Here is a 20,787-nt window from a genome sequence, read left to right as displayed (position 1 = left end):
AATGGGTATAATGAACGTGGAAAAGAGGAATTTTAAGACAAACCTCAAGTTTCTGATTTGACAGCTGACTGTGTCTCCTCAAAATTCCTATGTTGAAGTCCTAAGTCCCAGTGCTTCAAAATTTGACTATATTTTTAATGCAGCTATGAAAGAGATAATTAAAATAAAATATAAAGTCATATTGATGACCCCATACAGGACTAGTTTCCTTATTAAAAAAAAGATTGAATCCCAGATACACACAGAAGAAAAGCACCATGTAAACATGAACATGGCCACCTGCCAGACAAAGAGGCTGCAGAAAAAGCTAACATGGATGCCCTGTTGATCTTGGACTGCTAGTCTCCAAAGTTGTAAGAATATAAATTTATTTTGTAAAGAGAATTATACATTTCGGCAACTTAATCCAGTCTGTGGTACTTTGTTAGGGAAGATCAAGAAAATATGGGAAGGGAATTGAGTTGTGAGAAAGAAGTGTTAATTAGAAAAGAGTTCTATAGGAAACATGTTGAATTTGAGATTGCTGAGGTATATTCAAGTGGAGATGTACAAATGCCTTTGAAATGAAGACAGAACTGAGTTCCAGATGCAGATTTGAATAACACTGCTATGTAAGTGATATTTTAACTGTAAAAGTGGATATCATCTAACAAGAGTGTGTAAAATTAAGATAATGATAAAAACAGACATATAATAAATATTGCATTAAAGAACCAACTCGAAGAAAATCCAAGAGAGGCAAATACTTGGATGAAGAGAGAGTTCATAATTAGTACTCATTATATCCTGTCCTAATTATAATTGGTGCATACATATTGCTCTCAGTCCTCAATATGCTTTTGCTTAGTGTAGAAGCAGTGTCTTATTCATTTCTTTAATCTACAACACCAAACACAGTATCTGATGTGTAAAGGTTCTGCAATAAATATTTGCTGAATCAAATGGAATTGAGATTAGAACTGCATTCCCTTTGGTTTTGTTTGCTTATTTCTGGAGTGTGCAGCATGTATTGTCACTGATATTTTAAGTTCATAGCGAAAAATCATTTCAATGTGTCCTAGGCTTGATCTTCATCCAATCCAACCCCCAGGACAATAGTTTTCATTATAACCTTCTGTCTTTGCCATTCTGGATGGAATTCTGTGCACAGAAGTTATATACATATATGGGTATATCTATGTAACAAATTGTAGCACAAGAGCCCCCTGGGTTCCCTCAGGCTCTGGTATGTCATATTTGAGCCATATAAATTCAGCTTCTCCTCTGACATCTGTTAGCCGACTCATTTGCAACTCCACCTCAGCAGTGGTCTCTCAGTGCTCTCGAAGCAGGGAAAGAGTACTGTGTGCTGAAACACCATGGCAAAGAATCCTCCAGAGAACTGTGAGGACTGTCACATTTTAAATGTAAGTTGATTCATACTTTTTCCCTTTTGAGCAGAAGCATGGTTTCATAGATTTATCATATTGCAGTATGAATATTGGAAAGTGAAATAAGACTTTGAATTATGACTTACTATTTTGAGGATTACAGTATATTGTTTCATTCTCTCTTTTCTTTGCATAGGCAGAAGCTTTTAAATCTAAGAAGATATGTAAAGCACTTAAGATTTGTGGACTGATGTTTGCTATACTGGCCCTAACTCTAATTGTCCTATTTTGGGGGAGTAAACACTTCTGGCCGGAGGCACCAAAGAAAGTAAGTAAATGTCCAACACTCTTAATGCTTTTGTTTGTTTGATTGAATTTAACTAGTGTTTGACATGTAAATTAACCTGAAAATGAAAAAGATTAATTCCTTTTTTTTTATTTATGGTAATATAAAAACTGAATCAAGGTTTTACTATCTTTTATTTGCCTTTTTTTTTTGGTAAGGGAAAAATTGTCTTCTGTATTTTGGTTAGGAATGATAAGCTGTAGATTTACCCATTCTTTTATAATACTTGGATTTAAGGACTTAAATCTCCTTCTAGAAGCAAATTTTCCACTGTATAAAAAATACTTGTATCTTTCTTTCAATTATCTGGGCAGAAACTTATGGAAAAGTAATTAGACTACTACATAAGGAGAAACCACCAGAAATAACAGCAAAGGATTTTCAGGGATTATGTTTCTGACAATGCATCTTCTGTAAGGACAAGCAACACCTCCTTTTTAGAAGGAGTAGTTCTCATACCTGTGTTCATGTTGATTTATGATTTTTAGAACTTATGCTTTTCAGCTCTTTGCCAGTCAAAATCATCACTATCCCACTGAAATAGTAATGCCACAAGGCAGAAAGTGAGAAAGACCAAGTCATTAATGACAGCTATGTCAGAAAACTTCTAATATTGCAGTCATTTTGTGAAGCCTGGGTGGCCATTGTAGTTTGTATTAGTATGATTTAGTGTTATTGTTATTCTCAAATTCACCTGCAATGGATAAAGTGTTTCCCAAATAAAACCACAGTTCTTTCCTGCTAACAATTTTCATTTGAAAGAAAATTAACAAATACACAAATTTTACTGTGTGAAGATGGCATTGCCATACTTTTCTGACTGTGTGTGGGTGGCTGTTGTTGTTGCCACCTCTGATACTGTTAATTTGTTGTCATAAGATGTCCATTTTTATTTGGTAACAGATGTAGGAAAGAAAAGACAAATTCAAGAGGGAGGATAAGACAAGAAAGAAAATGGCTTGACATGAACTTTTAGGAGCCAAAGGAGCAATAAGAGCAGAGAGAGAATATAAGAATTGATGGGGAGAGGCAGAAGAAAAGAACAAGAAAATAAATTGGCCAAGTATCCATAAGAAAACAGAAAAGGCATAGCTACACTGGAATTCTTCACCTGATGCCACACTCCCATTTAGTCTCAAAGGATACTTTATCAAGTGTAGGCAGAAGAGAGAGCAAAACAGCTTACCTCATTTGTTTGCTTTTTTATATTGTGTTCCAGAAATGATTTCAGGCATCATCCAATTCCTACAGTTAGCCTCTATGACTCCTGACCCCGCGCCCACTTCTTAACATACTATTCAGACATCTTTTTAGGGAAGCACAGCTAACAGGGTATGCAAAGGAGTCAAGATCAAAAAAGAAATAGCAAAAGAATAAGAATGCCAAAACACATTCCAATATAATAGTGGTACCACTTAGCTAATTTTCTTGCCCCAAACTGAATCTGAATTCTCTTAAAAACTATATATAAGTTAGAGGACCACAATCCTTTTATTCACCATAAATATAATGCATTTAACTGGATATGGTAGGTATATCTAGGTAGCCTTTCTCTCTTTGCTAAACTGAATAGTACTACAAATGCAATTTTGGAAGTGTTGAGGTGATTTTTTTCCCTAAACTTGTGGTGGTATTTGCATTGGTGCAGCTATCAATGATGAGGCAGGGATTTTCCCATATTCTTAGCTAGTTTCATGGTTTCCTTTGCCTTTACATTACTTATGTTTTTCATTTCACTTATTTTTTGAATAAACTAAAAGAGTGATTCTGGAATTCCTGAAGACAAACAAAACAGTGCATACATAGAAAATGGCTACTGAAAAGAGTTTATCAAAAATTAAATGTTTTGTTTAAAGCTTTGCATCTTATGCTGTAATTTTAAGCCAAAGACTCCTCAGAAATGAACAAAAAAATTATAAAGCTATCAGATAAAAGATACCTACAAGGGTGCCTCCTAGGGCAAGGTTTTCTACAACAAAGTTTACTTGCTTTCCATTCAAGGAGGTAATGTGATTTATTCTCTTTGATGCATAAGACCTGGCTTGCACCACAAGATCAGGCTGGATCCTTTGTGAATTAGGAGATCAGGTGGAGATGCGGATGTGTTACTCTATCTACTACCATTCAAATATCACACAAGGATCATTCATGTTTCCAATGGCCTAGTCTACAAATAAGCCTTCCTCTGAAAGACAGGAATCCTGGGAAGAGAAAAGTAGTCAGATTAGTCTTGAAAAAAAAATTGCAAAGAAAAGCATACTGGCATTTTACACAAACTTAACACTCTCTCCTTAAAAGTATGACCTAGCCAAAAAAACTTAGCAGAGTAAAATTCAGGCTCTTCTGGATTTTACTAGCCTATGGAACTTGTGAGTAAGGACTAAGGGGACCTTAGCAGATAGATAAACTATTAATGTTACAGCACAGTGATATAGTTGTTTTTCTGGGGCTTCCTCTAATCTCTTAGTGCTTACTCCTCCAGCTCCCAAATATGCCTCCTTTTATTTTGTCTTTTTTAACATCTGTTTATAATAAAATGTTTATTTAACATTTTACATCTGGTATTAACTAGTAAGCTATGCAAGTGACTCTCCCCCTTCTCTCCCACCTTGCTGTGTACAAAAGATCAAGATTCTTGATCCCAAAGGGAAAATAAGCTATGTAGAAATCATTACATACCTTAAACATGCTCACACATATATGGAAGAAGAAAGAAAGAAAGAAAGAAAGAAAGAAAGAAAGAAAGAAAGAAAGAAAGAAAGAAAGAAAGAAAGAAAGAAAGAAAGAGAAAGAAGGAAGGAAGGAAGAGAGAGAGGGAGGGAAGGAAGAGAGAGAGGGAGGGAAGAGGGAGGAGGGAGGGAGGGAAAGAAGAGGAAGAAGGAGGGGGGGATGAGGGGGGGGAAGGAGGAGAAGAAAGGAGGAAAAAGAGAAGAAAAGGGGAGAAAGAGGGAGAAAGGCAGGGAAAAGGAAGGAAGGAAGGGGAATTGTCTCTAAGTGAGCTGTTATACTTCTTTATCAGGCCCTAGCACCTCTGAGACAGAGTCACACACAGGAGCCACTTGATCAGAGTGATAGAAAGTTCCATGTGACTCTGTACAGAGCTTTTTGTTCAGTCTCAAAGAGTCTGAGCGAACACCACATTGACACTCTCCAGCCCTGGAATCCTTGAAGCAGATTCACTGGACAAATATCCCTGCTTAAAACTATATTCCACATTTAACTTGAAACAATTAGAAACCAACTCTTCAGTTAATCAATGCAACATGGAAAAAAAAATCAGAAAAATTCCAGCCCTTAAACAGTTTATAGGCCATAGCACATATTTTGTATCCCATTCCTCTAGTCCTTTAAAAACCCCTATGGTGTATCCCCTGTTGTCACTGTATTCAATTTTGGTACCCTGGGTATTGTATATACATTTATCTGAACTAGAAAAGAGAAGGGGAACAACAAAATGGTGAGACAAAGGACAAAAGGGGAACCAATGGAACAGCGAAAATCACAAGACAATTTGTTGGAAATGATCTGTACAACTTGAGGGGGTTGGGGGAGAGAAAGAGGGATAAAAATGAGGGAGGGGGTATCAAGTTAGATAAGAAATGTAATCACACCTTAGTTATGTAACTGTAATCCCTCTGTACATCACCTTGACAATATTTTTTTTAATTCTACATTAAAAAAAAAAAGAATGACAGCATAAGAAATTAAATAAATGGGGCTGGGAAGTGGCTCAGTGGTAGAGCGCTTGCCTTGTATGCTCGAGGCCCTGGGTTCGATTCCTCAGCACCACATAAGCAAAAAAAAAAGAAAAAAGCCGGAAGTGGCACTCTGGCTCAAGTGGTAGAGAGCTAGCCTTGAGCTGAAGAGCTGAGGGATAGCGTCCAGGCTCAGAGTTCAGGCCCCACAACCGGACCCCCCCAAAAAAGAAAGAAATTAAATAAATGAAATAGTGTCCTTCTTGCCACATGTCATAACTGCCTGGTGACCTTAGGGCAATTTGGAAGCTGCCATGTCTATAAAGCAATCAACAGATTCCTTAATGTATTCCTTCAAAATCTACATACATGAGTATGGGAATGAGAAGCAGTGAAGATACACAGACATTCTGACTTCACCACTCCAATCTCAATTGCAGATGTCCACTAAAACAAGTATCACTCAGAATTCAAACCCATTATGATTCTAGGTGGAAAATTGTATGCTCAAAAGAGGTACTATTTTTTTAAGTCTGCGTCCAGCTTTTTTTTTTTTTTTTTTGGCCTATGTTGTCAATCCTAGCATTAACCCAAGACAACTTTCTTCACATTCTCTAAGCACACATGGGAGACTACTTTCCTCCCTAACGTCCCTGGGCTTTCATACACAAGCTGCTGGGTGATATTGCCTGAAGGAAAAAGTTGGAGATGTAGCTGGAATCTCTTAAGTAGGAGAACTTGAGCTGCACCAGATGGTGCCACATAAGCATTTTAGAAAAGAAGACATCTCTTCATTTGCTTTTCCCCCTAAAGCATTGCAAGATCCAAGTCTAACCTTGTACAATTCTCACTGGGTCAGCTCTTCCTTTAGTCTACTCGGGGCAGTTCCTAACAATTACCTGAAACCGTGCTGTAGCTGTGGTGGGCACATTCCTACACCATCAGTCTCCTCAGATAGCATTTCCTCATCATCTTATGTAAGAATAGATATGGAGCCATAGGAGAGGTAGCCTAGGTGATTAACAGATGTTTGCAATCCAGTGATCATCCTGATAGCTGTTACCTCAAATCTGAGCACAACCAACTTTTCCTCTATCCAACATTGCATCTAGAAAGGGATGATGGACAAAGGTAGGAACTCTGTCCTCTGAGGCATGTACTGACTTGCCAAAAGTCACATAACTTTTAAGTGGCAGAGCTAAGGTTAGGACTAGTACTGCTATGAGAATTCTTTCCATTATTTTTCAGCTGCATTTAAGATTTATTCTTAACCCTTATGGTTGCATTGTATGGAAATACCTTCCAAAGAAACCCCTTTGTACAATTAATATACTCAAAAAAGAATGGAAAAAAAGAATCAAGGGTGGGGACTGTGGGTAAGGGAAAACTTCCTAGCTTGCTCAAGTCTGTAGATGAAATAAATGACTTTTTCTTGTTTAAAGAAGAGGAATGTCTGGCTGCTTATGCAAATTTTTTAGGACTGAGAACTTGTGATTGAAGATGCAGAAGTTCAATTTTGCATAAGAAACAACTGTCTCCTTTATGTGGTAAAGAAATACCCAGTGATCCTTTAATTCCCACAAGCTAGGTGGATAATAATATAGCATGGTGGCTTCCCTTCCCTTCCTTCCAGTCTAACAGCTGTTAGCCAGCTATTCTGAGCATGTATTTCACCTTTGGAGAATGTATCTCTTGAATAGACATTAAAGGATGAATGTGGAGAGAAGAGCATCTAGATTAATCACAGGCTTCAAAAAACAAACAAGTCAAATCCTGTCAGGACAGGCTAAAGCTAGTCACTCCCCAAACACATCCATCACACTGGGGTGAGTCAGCTTCACTCTTTATAAAAACCTTTCTTTTCTGATCTCAGAGACTGTTACAGAGACTCAGCAAACTGTGAAAGGGGAATGGCTAGGGCTCATTGGCTTGACTGAGTAAAGGATCTGACTGGACTGAAAACAGAATTTCTGGGCAAGGAAGAGAAATGTGTTTATGTCTTCTCAGTATTTTGTCAGTGTGGGTTCCTTGTACATTGCCTTCATCTAACCACACATCTGTCTCATTTCACATCTGATTCATATTCCACTCCATTGGGTTCTTTATCCCATTCCAACTTTCTGACCCTTACCCTTAGAGACAGCCTTATGTGTGGATAAAGTAAGAGTCCATTTGGGCTGTGCTGACAAGAAGTCATTGTCCCCAAATATCTACTGTTCCTAGTACCATGATGCATAAAATCCTCCATTAGTACTTCATTCCTCTGAGCGAACTATTGTACTCAAATTATTTTGCCAGTCCTGGAGCTGGGTACTGTCCCTAATTTCCTTCTTGCTCAAAGCTAGTGCTCTCCCACTCGATCCACAGCTCCACTTCTGGCTTCTTCTGGAAGTAATTCGAGATAAGGGTCTCATGGACTTTCCTGCCCTAGCTGGCTTCCAACCACTGTCCTCAGATCTTAGCCTCTTGAATAGCTAGGATTACAAGCATGAGCCAACAGCACTCAACTGTACTCAATTTAACAGACAAATATCTGTTACTAATATCTAAATGTGAAATCAGGTGTCAAATTGATTTCTTCTTGTAAGGTCCCCGAAGCACTATGAGATTCCTGGATGTGTAGATAGGAGACAAAGGGACAGCCGGAGAAAGGGACAGCATGGAAAAAGGTTGTGAGGTATAGAGTGAACAGGGCATGAAAAAAAAAAAAACACCAGAAAGGGGAAAGTATCAAACTTTAACTTTTCATCGCGTGCACATTCGTGGAGGAGTACCCCTTGTCATCAGTTGTCCTTGATATGGCCTTCCTGGAATAAAGCTGAGCTAGGGAGCCGAGTCTGAGATATGCTTGCCACCCACTCACACCTATCTCAGACCAGCCATCCTGTCTCTGCTTTAGTTTGTTCCTGGAGAGGACAGAACCATTTATTCCTTCATCTCCAAAAGGAATCCCAACCCCTGAGCCAAGGAGCTTATTCAAGAATAAAGTGGTGCTGAATGCCAATGGTATGAGCTCAGACTTCATATGGGCCAGTGAAGCTTTCATAGCCATTACCCAAGCAATGTACCCACAGGGACCTGAGCCACATGCTATATCTGGATTTGCTCAAACCCACCCACACATAGTCCAAAGTGAGCCACTGGCATCATCTTCCTAGACAAAAGACCGTCTATTTGGAAAGGACACCTTTGATGGTGGAATTCCATCTGGGTGAGTATAGAGCTCCCATTCTTGCCTCCTAGCAAGGATTCACACAAATGGAGTCATTGCCAGCGCACTCAGTTTAGTAAGTTATCGTTGTTAAATAAAACCAACAAGCTGGTTAATATATACAATCAGAATGAACCCATTCTCCTTCATCCAAGAAAACAAGCTGCAGGAATGTTGAAAATAATCAAGATCTGCTGAGCTTGGCAGTTTCCAATAATTTTCATCTAGCAAGGTGTCCAAGGAAAGTGCATTGCCAACAGTGCAGGAAAACTCATTCCACAGAATTGCACTGAAAATTTAAATGTCACCAGTATGCTTCCATAGTCTTCTACCAATGATTGAAAGTACAGCCTGCATTTTCTCTTTCTCCCAGGTAGGCAGCAGTCCAACATCCCCTAGTCTGTAATCTAATTTTTCCATGCAATAATACATCGGTAGTGAGACAGATGAAACAAATACCTCAGCCTACCCCCCAATGGCTAGTGGTGTCAACATTTGTCTCAGATAAGGATAATATTTTCTAAGGAAACTGCCCCCTATTGGGAGACCTGACAAGACTGGATCTAAAGTAAGATGTCTCAGTCCTCTGCTTAGGTCAGACACTGAGAGTTCAATTTGTTTCCAGAAGTAGAAGTTTCTCTTCTTCAGCTGGCTGCAGAGCTGGGGCTGGGGATATATATTTTAAGCTGAGGCAAATAACAATCCTAAAGGAATTGGCTACTTGTCACAAAGCAGGCCAGAGTTTCAGAGTTAACTCTGCAGTAGCCAGAGGTGTTTAAATACTGTTTTTCTCATGATCTCTTCAAAGACCTTGCCAGTGTCCAAAGTCTTTCTTTAGTAAAATAAGAATGTGTCGTTGTGGGAATATGTATTCACTTAGCTGCCACCCATGCCTTAGGCACTGTAGAATTACAAAGAGGTAAATGACTTTGCCTGTTTTTCTACTCAGCAGCTGCTCTAAGCTTCTCACACTTGAAGTAAAGCAACACTTGTTTCTATAAACCCTTCCAACTGGTTTTTCTACTTAAGTTGGAGAAAATTTGACCAGGTTAAACTAACATGCTTTCGCAGACATCAGCAGAGACTAAAAAATATGCACACATAACCCAGTGTGAACTCTACAAAGCTATCACAACAGGAGCCTGTACCATTAGAAAGCAACACTGGTTCAGCAGACAACTTACTTTCTCATAAGGACAAATAAATATGAAAAAAAATTATTTTGTTGGTCATGGGGCTTGAACTCTGGGCCTGGGGGTTGTCCCTCAGCTTTTCAGCTCAAGGCTAGGGCTCTACCACAGCACCACTTTCAGTTTTCTGGTAGTTTATTGGAGATAAGAATTTCACAAACTTTCCTTCCTGGACTGGCTTTGAACCGTGATCCTCAGATCTCAGCCTCCCTAGTAACTAGGATTACAGGTGTGAACCACCAGCATCCAACAGTATGAAAAAATTTGATAATCAAAGGCCACCTAATAAGAGATAGAAGACAGATTTCAGGTTTGTGATACGTAGCAAATTTTTTTCAGGGTGTTATTTGCTTCTAATTAACATATGTGCCAAGTTATTTAGGTTGTATTCTTACTCCTAAGTGGAAATAGTTCATAGAACTGGTCCTATTCATCTCAGAAGAATTGTCTAGGGTTGGGAAGGTGGCTCCAGTGGTAGAGCACTTGTCTTGCATGCCTGAGGCCCTGGGTTTGATTCCTCAGCACCACATAAGCAAAAAGAAAAAAGCCAAAAATGGCGCTGTGGTTCAAGTGGTAGAGCGGTAGCCTTGAGCTGAAGAGCTGAGGGACAGCATCCAGGCCCAGACTTCAGGCCCCATGACCGGATGCCCCCCCCAAAAAAGAATTGTCTACTAGGATAATACTCATACCTAATATTGGCCAAGCAGAACATCTTTAGATTGAAAAAATAAAAAAGCAAAGACCAGTACTACTAGATAGATGTGGAGATAGTAAGTAATATCTAGCCTTTCTAAATGTGTTTGAATCTCTCAGTCCTAGTGAATTTCAAGGACAGAAAGGGGAAGGGGGTCATAATAGAGCACTTAGAACAGGGAAGCTGTAGCTTAAAGAAGCAGCTTAACACAAAGGGAAACTACTTTGCAGACTGGTTTACAGAATACCATTTGCTATTTAGTCAGGGCTGCCAAGAAAACTGGTGGAATTCTTAATAATTAGCTCAGCATCTTGGCTTCAATACAAAATACTGGTTCAGAAGGGATCCCCATATCAGTCTCAGTGCCAAAAAGCACCTTCCTTTAATCTCAAATTTCAGAGAATTCCCAATGGCAAGCTGTTGAGATGGCACCTCACTAAAGGCACTCAAAAGAGAGTATGTCCCAGCTATTACCCAATTAAAGCATTTTATGAAAGAACTGACTAGCTCAGAGTTTCTTTTCCTCTGCCCTCCCAGACCTATGACATGGAGCACACTTTCTACAGCAATGGAGAGAAAAAGAAAATTTACATGGAAATTGATCCCATGACCAGAACTGAAATATTCAGAAGTGGAAATGGTACTGATGAAACATTGGAAGTACATGACTTTAAAAATGTAAGTTGGGGGCTGGGAAGGTAGTTCAGTGGTAGAGCACTTGCCTTGCATGCTCGAGGCCCTGGGTTCGATTCCTTAGCATCACATAAGCAAAAAAAGAAAAAAGCCAGAAGTGGCGCTCTGGTTCAAGTGGTAGAGCGCTAGCCTTGAGCTGAAGAGCTGAGGGACAGCGTCCAGGCCCAGAGTTCAGGCCCCACTACCGGACCCCCCCAAAAAATGTAAGTTGGGTGTTTTCCCTTAATGCTTTCTATTTAAAATATTTGAGCAACTGAGTCAAGTTGAAGTCTTTAAGATAGGTACTGGTGGTTCATGCCTGTAGTACCAGCTACTCAGGAGGATGAGATCTGAGTATCACAATTTGAAGCCAGCCTGTATAGGAAAGTCCATGTAAGTTTTATCTTCACCAAAAAAAAAACCCAAAAGTGGAGATGTGGCTCAAGTGATAAAGTACTAGCCTCGAGCAAAAAAGCTCAAGGACAGTACTGAATTCGAGCCGAGGAACAGCAAAAAAAAAGAAAAAGAAAAGAAAAGAAAAGAAAAAAAAAGTCTTTAACTTCTACTTCATTTATAAGATAAAGATTTTCCTTTGAGTTCAACGTTTGCTATTCTGGGACCCTGACAGATCATGGAACTCATTAACTGTGGGTACTTCAGGACATTTTATTATTTTTTGTCTGTTTTATAGGGATACACTGGCATCTACTTTGTAGGCCTTCAAAAATGCTTTATCAAGACTCAAATTAAAGTGATTCCTGAATTTTCTGAACCAGAAGAGGAAATAGATGAGGTATGTTAGAATAACAATACTACTAGTAAATGCATCCTGTACTGGGGGCTATGTGTCCAACATTGTACTAAATGTTTTACTCACATTTGATTTGCCAATAGTCCTATAAATAGACACCATTATTATCCTCATTTTAGATACATATACTGAGACTCAGAACTAAAATGAGCCTTAACCAATATCACATGGCTAAAGAGTGGTATTGTGTAGACTGGGGTCTTGACCTCAAGGCTTTTCAAAGAAGTAAAGTTCCTATTTTAAGGTGCAACACTAGAATTTTTGTGCATGGATACCCACCCCATTATTCACATCAACTCCTAGCCAAAAGTTTTCTAGTAAGAAGTATGAGTCAGAGAAACGAAAGCATCTTGCTCAAGAGAAACATCTCAAAAAAGTAAGTCTGAAAAGTTCCTAAGGTTCTTATGACTTTTCATTCACTTGTTTTAAGGATTTCAGTTTTGTCACATTACCATTTTATACTAGGCTGCTAATGGGAATAATTCAAACTATTCCTTATTAGGAAAAGCAAAAGCAAAGGGAAGAACACCTTTGCTGTGGTATCAATTGTCTAGAAACAGTGCTAGACTGGGGTGAGGTCACCTAGGATTCAATCACTAAATGGCCCCTAAAGCCATAGGAGATGTACCATCACTGCTCAAAATACAGCCATCATGATATTCCTTGTATCTCTTGGTTTTCTCAGTTATTCTGTTATAATTACAAATGTCAGTGAGAGGAAAGGGGGAGGCCTCAGCTAAGGCAATATGTGAAAGTATACCCTGACTGTGACAATATAAAAATGAAAAAGGTGTTTGGTTTGGTTTTGTGTTTAACTGGCAAATCTAAAATGGGATTGTGGCAGCAGTAACCTCTCTATGCACCATTAAAAACTGCTTTCTCAACTTGGAAAAAATTATATTAAGTGAAGTAAGCTAGGCCCCAAGAAACATAGGTCCCATGGTTTCCCTTATTTGCAATAACTAGTATATATCTCAGACAAGCAGAAAAGGTCAGATAAGGTGATGTTAGGGAAATGAACCCTAAGATATGTATTCAAATGTTTTTTTCTTTCATGCGATTGTTTCTAACACATTTATAAGATGATTTCTTTGTTGCTTTGTATGTCCCTCCCCCACAGTATAACCCCTGCTTTCACTGTATTTGATGTTGGTATAATTTGTGGAGCGGAAGGGAAAAAACAAATCATTTAACTAGGGATACAGGTGGACCCATTGCAACAATGAGACGTACAAGTCGTTATGTCGAAAATGAACTTTACAACTTTGGTGGGGGGGGAGGGTTGGGTAGGGGGGTGGGGGAGGATGGGATGGGAAGGGGAAACAAAGGAGGAGGCTACAATGCTTGATAAGAAATGTACTCATTATCTTGCCCATGTAATTGTAACCCCTCTGTACAGTATTTTCACAATTTAAAAAAATGGGGGGAAAAACTGCTTTCTCTTCTTTCTCCCCTGTTCTTTTTTACTTTTCTATGACTTCTCACCTACACATTGATGTTTTCCTTTTCTCTCTTCTTTTCGTTTTTTTGGGGAGTTGGTGGTAGGGAACATTTTTTCCTTTTCCATACCCAAGTCTCAGCTGTCACTGCTTCCCACATTAATCTTTCATGCTGGTGATCTCCTTATGGCCAGAGGAGTTACAGACTCTGTTCCTAGAATTTCCATGGAAAAGAAGAAAACATACATAAAGCTGATGCTTTGCTTCTAAAATCCTTCATAATGAGAGACTGTGTTACTTTGTTTTGTTTGTTGTACATAAGACCAAATTAGATGCTTCTGGGAAACACATCAACTTCCAGGAAATGGGAATGACCATAAGAGGGTACCAGTAAGATGAAAGGACCATCAATAGTATTAAAAAGTCAATATATGCAATATTGAATGTTGAGTTTTACAGAAAATAAAGTAAGCATTTGAGTACAGCCAACTATCAATGACAACCCAAAGTAATATAAGAGGACTTATTTTCCTGCATGAAATGGAAACAAAGGCCTATAATATCTCATTTTATCCATAATTTATTCTTCTGTTATTTTTTCTGAATCTTTAAATAACACCTATATTCATCATGTGCCAGTAGAATTACTGTACCTTCAAGAAAATAGCATTTCATGCTAAAGATTTTTTATGGGACAAATTTACAGTCCTGAAAAACAAAATCCCTCTTATTCTGCATTCCCTTCACCACTGTATCTATGGCATGTGCATGTTAAACATGCAGAACAGGTATATAAATAGCCCTTATTTTGCTAACAAAGTTAGTCAGCATATCAACATCATTTAATATAATCCTTTTCAATACATTCCAAGGTCTTACAGACTCAAGGACAAAAGAGCATAGATTTGAAAGTTGCGGGGGGGGGGGGGAGGGAGAGATTACACAAAGAAATGTTTCAGAGAATAAATAAAAATACTGGAATGATTAAGCTAAAAAGAAACAAAAGATATAAAAAGCTTTATTAAGAGTGAGAGTACCAGATAAAGATCAAATCATCAATAAAAAGTTTTAGAATAACCAAAGTTGTCATCTTGAGACAATTTAGCAGTGAACAGAAAAGTCTAGTTATATCCATGGTATGCAATATTTCAGGGTAATAAGTTGACAGTATTACTATGATTATTTTTCTTATTAAAATTAGGAACACACAGACATAAACTTTGTAAAGGGATCCTGCTTGGTACAGTGATATTATATCCTAGAATGCATATATACTTAGGAAATAGAGATACATTAAATATACAGGGGAGATAGCAACAATTAGCATTACAGCTGCTTAAATGACCTTGGCAAACAGGAACTTTGATTTGATTAGGACTCATTTTTGAAGTTGTCAAAAACTTGACTAAATGAACATGTTGATAAAAGAAGGATTTTATTTAATCCAGTTTTTTTCTCTTTTTTCTGGTCCTGGGGTCTAGGTACTGTCCCTGAGCCTCTCTGTGCTCAAGGCTAGAGCTCTACCACTTGAGCCACAGCATTACTTCTGGCCTTTTCTGCTTATGTGGTAGTGAGGAATCGAACCCATGGCTTCATGAATGCTAGGCAAGCACTCTGCCACTGAGCCACATTCCCATCCCTTAATCCAGTTTTTTTGGCAAATATTAACAGCAGAACAATATCCTTAAGATATAAAATTAAGTATTGTTGTTACATAAGTGTGTAAAATCTTGGCTTATTTTTTTGTTTATTATATATATATATTGGGGGGGGGTCAGTCACGGGGCTTGAATTCTAGGCCTGGGCTCTGTCCCTCAGCTTTTCAGCTCAAGGCGAGCACTCTACCACTTAAGCCACAGCACCACTTCTGGTTTTCTGGTGCTTTATTTGAGATAAGAGTCTAAAGGACTTTTCCTGCCCCTGCTGGCTTTGAAGCACGATACTCACATCTCAGCTTCCTGAGTAGCTAGGATTACAGGCCATGGGTGCCCACCCAGGTTGCTGTTTATATTTTTTAACTTTTTCATTTTATTGTTATTGTAAAGGTAATGTACAAAGGGATTACAGTTGTATAAGTCAGGTGGTGAGTACATTTCTTTTTGAACAGTGTCATGTCTTCCCTCATTTTCTCTCAGTTTTTTTCATTTCAATAAACATCATTTTACATGATCATTTTTAAAAAGAGTGAGAGAGCAATGGCCAGACACTGGTGGCTTGCCCCTGTAATCTTAGCTACCTAGGAGGCTGAAATCTGAGGATCGCAGTTCAAAGCCAGCCCGGGCAGGAAAGTCCGTGAGACTCAGCTCCAATAAAACCACCAGAAAAATCAAAGTGGCGCTGTGGCTCAACTGGTAGAGCTCTCGCCTTGAGCTGAAGAGCCTAGGGACAGTGCCCAGGCTCAGAGTTCAAGCCCCATGACCGACAAAAAAAAGTGTGAGAGAAATGTTGAAGCCTTAATAACAAGTGAGGAAGAGCTAGATACACAAGAAAACTGCTCCCAGTACTAAAAACAGAAGAGGAACTATCATTTTTAATAATATTAACAAGGCTCTATAAAGTTAAAAAAATCTGTGAGATAAAACTAGAATGAAAGAAATAAAATAATAAGTCCAGTAAAGCCATAAGTTTGAAACATAAGACAAATTTGTAGTATAGTGAGTTACCAGTAACAGACAAATTTCTTGTAAAACTAAAATATGGGGTTCAGTTGCTATTTAAAGAATTTCACTATTTTGCTTATACAATTTTTTTAAAAGTTATAGATCAGATCTCAGCTATAAAGCCTAAAACAAGGAAGGTATTCACAAAACCCACTGAAAAGAGAAAATAAATGTAAATCACTCAGGGTTCCAGAGGTCAAATTAAAATGTTTATGCCCCAGAGGTGCCCAGAAAATGATGGAAATCCTTAAGTAAAATGATGAGAGAATGCTATCATTCAGTATCAGCCTTACTGTTACAACCAGGAGGGAAGAATCTGTTTTTATTTTCTCCAAGGGTGTCTAGTGTATGCAAAACACAAGATAGTTTGGCAGCAGTGGGGGAGGGGGGATTGGAATTACTATTCAGATTCAAAACGCATTGTTTTCCAGTATCCCATAATGCCTTAATCAATTCATTCATTTCTCTACCAACCCAACTCTAATCTCCTTTCTTCTTTCAGAATGAAGAAATTACTACAACTTTCTTTGAACAGTCAGTGATTTGGGTCCCAGCAGAAAAGCCTATTGAAAACAGAGATTTCCTTAAAAATTCCAAAATACTGGAGATTTGTGATAATGTGACCATGTATTGGATTAATCCCACTCTAATAGCAGGTATGATACTCTATCTCATTTTCCTTCTATCCCAGGACAGTACCAGTCTGGGCATGGTGGCTCAGCACTCAAGGGGCACAGACAGGAAGACCAGCCAGGGGTATGTAGCAAATTCAGGCCAGCCTGAGCCACACAGGAAGACCCTGGAAGGGAAGTGGATGTTGAAGACAGGCTAATGTTTCCAGTTATGAAAGACCACATTTCAATGAAAACAGATGAACAGCTTATGCCTTCTTGGATAAGACTGTATGCTGACTACCAGTGAGGAGAGAATTTTTCCCAGCCAAGTTATAAATCAGTTAAATGATTGCTGACAGGCTTTTAAAATATCTCAGTAAGGTAACACCATTCTAATGTGACTAGTGATAGCAAAAAGTGAACCTTTCTATGCACAACTGTATTCATTGGAGTAAGGATACTAGACTATTGCCCAACATGGGTCCAGCTCAACAACAGAAGAAACAAGAGCTGGGGCTGGGAAGGTGGCTCAGTGGTAGAGCGCTTGCCTTGCATGCCTGAGGCCCTGGGTTCGATTCCTCAGCACCACATAAGCAAAAAGAAAAAAGCCAGAAGTGGCGCTGTGGCTCAAGTGGTAGATCGCTAGCCTTGAGCTGAAGAGCTGAGGGACAGCGCCCAGGCCCAGAGTTCAGAGTTCAGGCCCCACGACCGGACCCAAAAAACAAAACAAAACAAAACAAAGAAACAAGAACTAAAGTAATACTCTGATAGCTCAAAAAAGATTCTCTAGGTCAAATGATGTCATTCTCCCCAAAAGCTAAGACAGTAGCTACAGTACAAATTTCTTTGTACTTATTTTAGGTATCATTATAAAAGTAATTGAGGGCTAGAGTTTTTGACTAGAAAATTCCAGCCTTCAACTTGTCATCAGCCCAGTGTCTGCAAAGGTTCCTAAACATCCTTTTCTGTACAACTTACATAAACGTTGGCCTCTCCCATTCTGAACAGACTAGATTACTATATTATTCAACAAAGAGCATTCCCACCAATGCATGCCTGTATTCATATACCTTAGAGATTGGGGGAGAGGGGAGAAGGAGATATCCTGGACTAAGGACTGCAAACAAGAAGAGCATTAGTAGAAAGACTGATGAAATCAGAATAAAGTCTCTAGTTTAGTTTTATTTTACCAATGCTAACTGCTTAGGTTTAATCATTTTACCATGATTGTGTAAGATATCATTAGGAGAAACTGATTGAAGTATATATGAGAATTTGGTACTATCTTTGTAATTCTTCCATAAATCTAAGATTTTGAAATAGAAAGATAAAAAAAATTATACAAGAAAGAGAAGGGAAGAAATAGAAGAACAGATGGCAAATCAAATCAAGCAACCAAGAAATATTTTGAGCACTTATGCACAAAAAAATCATTGTGGGAAATAGATATTCCTTATCCCTTGTTCTCAATCTTTAATTTAGAATACTTATTAGGCATCTTTAATTTAGTATATTTATTAGACAACATTATAAATGTTTGATGTCAAACAAGCAAAAGGTTTGTGTACTTGGGAATAGTGAGGCTTCTTTTAGAAAATATCCCTTCAAATATCAATTGAAGGAGTTTGGAAAAGTGATGCATGCATGCCTAAATTATCCGTCAGAACACGGTAAAAAAAAAAATCTCTGCACCCTAGCTCTCATTATCCCAAATACTTTCTTCAGAAATATTTACAAAGCAGTTGCATCACACATTTGTATTTATTATCTTAGTTTCTGAATTACAAGATTTTGAAGAGGATGGTGAAGATCTTCATTTTCCTACGAATGAAAAAAAAGGGATAGAACAAAATGAGCAGTGGGTGGTCCCTCAAGTAAAGGTGGAGAAGACTCGTCACACCAGACAAGCAAGTGAGGAAGACCTTCCAATAAATGACTATGTGAGTATATTCAAGTTATTGTTTTTACAGACGAAACAATGGACTCTTGCCAAACTTACTACCTTTACAACGACGACAATCACTAGGAAAAAATGATAATGGTTTCAACAAACAAATGCTTAAGGAACTTGGAATCTCTCACTCAAAACTATCCTATCTATTATCAAATCTCCATGATCTGGCTAAGCCACTTCATTTCTCCTCAGCCACCCCACTCATAAAGGAGTGTAGTCTTCCCCTGCTTGGTGTTCTTTCTAGTGAACTTTCCCTTCCAACATTGTCTTCTTGTTCTTTCAGACTGAAAATGGAATAGAATTTGACCCCATGCTGGATGAGAGAGGATATTGTTGCATTTACTGTCGTAGAGGCAATCGCTACTGCCGCCGAGTCTGTGAACCATTGCTAGGTTACTACCCATATCCGTATTGCTACCAAGGAGGACGGGTCATCTGTCGTGTCATCATGCCTTGTAATTGGTGGGTGGCCCGCATGCTGGGGAGGGTCTAATAGGAAGTTTGAGTTCACACACTTAACTTTCTGTTAGCTAACATATAATAAATGCATGCTATTCAATGAATTCTGCCTAGGAGGCATTTGGCTCCTGGTGGCTCATGCTCCAGAATTGCTTGTAGGTAACTCCTCTCTTCATGTTCTAATAAACTTTCACATCATCACCAATTGCCTGATTGCTGCTGACCATGCTGGGTAAGTGAGAATATTCCTGACAACTGAAATGGAACAGACTTGTTTAACATGAATGGCAACAATGCAAATTTGTACCTCATCATGAGGTTAGAGAGAAGGAAAGTGGAAAGCATAATAGTTCTCGAGTTCCATATTTTACACTCTGTATCCAAAAAGTGGGAAAAGGTGAGGGCATAGTGATAAAATGTCCCTTGAGTGACATATAAGAATATATCCTTTTGTGCATAGCAACAATGTTTAATTATCTGAAAAACATACTGTGGAGTTGCTTCAGTATCTATTAAGCTGCCGGACAGGCAGTGAGTCACAGCATACCAACTTTAAAATATTCCAAGTGCTCAGACTCAGCAAAGGAGAATGCTAACTTGGCAAAAAAAAAAAAGTCCCAGGCTCTACTCCTATGAACAAAAACTTAACTTTGGAAAATTCAACAGTTTATAACCTTTACATCTGACTTGTCTTTAGATCAGTATCTGGTTTTACAACTTTCGGAGGCAATTTTCTGAAAAACAAATCCATAAATATCATTCACAGAAACACGCATAATAAGAAATTACTGGGGTGAAGAATCAAATGTTGGTTGTGTTTTTTTCCCTTCCAAAGGGAGTATAAGGTCTAGTTCCCAGTCACCTCACACTTTGCTTGGGAATAGAAAAAGGGACAAAGTAGAAAAGAAACCTAGGTTGTTTCAAAATTCATGCTCCACAAATCTGCTGCACCTTTATTTCATTTGAAGGAAGTATCTTTTATTCCTCAACTTCAAATGTATTGTCATGAAAATATCTGTCTGGAACTTTCCATCGGAAAATTATTTTCAGATAAAATCGTAACCAAGATCCCTGAGGTGAGGTGGCATTTCCCTTCATCTAAGACTTGAAAAAACACAAAACAGTGTTACCCAAGTTAGGATTAGTTGGTCATTAATTGGTAACATATATCTGGATTACTTTTTTTTTTTTTTTTTTTTTTTTTTTTTGCCGGTCATGGGGCCTGAACTCTGGGCCTGGGCACTGTCCCTCATCTCTTCAGCTCAAGGCTAGCACTCTACCACTTGAGACACAGTGCTACTTCTGGCTTTTTCTGCTTATATGGTTCTGATGAATCGAACCCAGGGCCTCATGCATACAAAGCAAACGCTCTACCACTGAGCCACCTTCCCAGTAAGGATTATTAATTTTTACAGAATGAAAGTACCATAAAATATACATAACAATGCATATCATTGGAAATATGTTCCTTTTATTGATTTAGAGGACATCTGATCAATTTTGACTACTTCAAATATCATAAGAGACACAAATTATAGTTGAAATAGAAAAAATGTAAAAGATGGGATTAATTTGAGATTGTATGGACTTTGTGATATTCTCTCATTGCTTTTTAATGAATTATGCATTTATGATTTAATATTTTTTAGAACAGCCAATAATATTGATTTTT

The 20,787-nt window shown here is 38.4% G+C and overlaps 2 protein-coding genes across 3 annotated transcripts in view; one reads left to right on the top strand and one right to left on the bottom strand.

The window, feature by feature from the left end:
• The window catches only part of Tspan6 (tetraspanin 6), a 128,647-nt gene that overhangs the window by 79,669 nt on the left and 28,191 nt on the right, over positions 1 to 20,787 (bottom strand). The window lies entirely within an intron of this gene.
• Tnmd (tenomodulin) lies at positions 1,161 to 19,316 on the top strand. Its single transcript, XM_070039031.1, has 7 exons — positions 1,161 to 1,406; positions 1,567 to 1,698; positions 11,044 to 11,184; positions 11,870 to 11,971; positions 16,591 to 16,744; positions 18,476 to 18,642; positions 18,940 to 19,316. Exons 1-7 carry the CDS (start codon positions 1,359 to 1,361, stop codon positions 19,147 to 19,149), a joined length of 954 nt encoding a protein of 317 aa, XP_069895132.1. The 5' UTR covers positions 1,161 to 1,358; the 3' UTR covers positions 19,150 to 19,316.

Source organism: Dipodomys merriami, unplaced genomic scaffold (assembly GCF_024711535.1).
Source record: "Dipodomys merriami isolate MVZ:Mamm:240054 unplaced genomic scaffold, mDipMer1.0.p SCAF_3, whole genome shotgun sequence".
NCBI classification, from domain to species: Eukaryota; Metazoa; Chordata; class Mammalia; order Rodentia; family Heteromyidae; genus Dipodomys; species Dipodomys merriami.
Note: the sequence above shows the minus strand (reverse complement) of the source record. Positions and strands in the feature narration are given on the sequence as shown.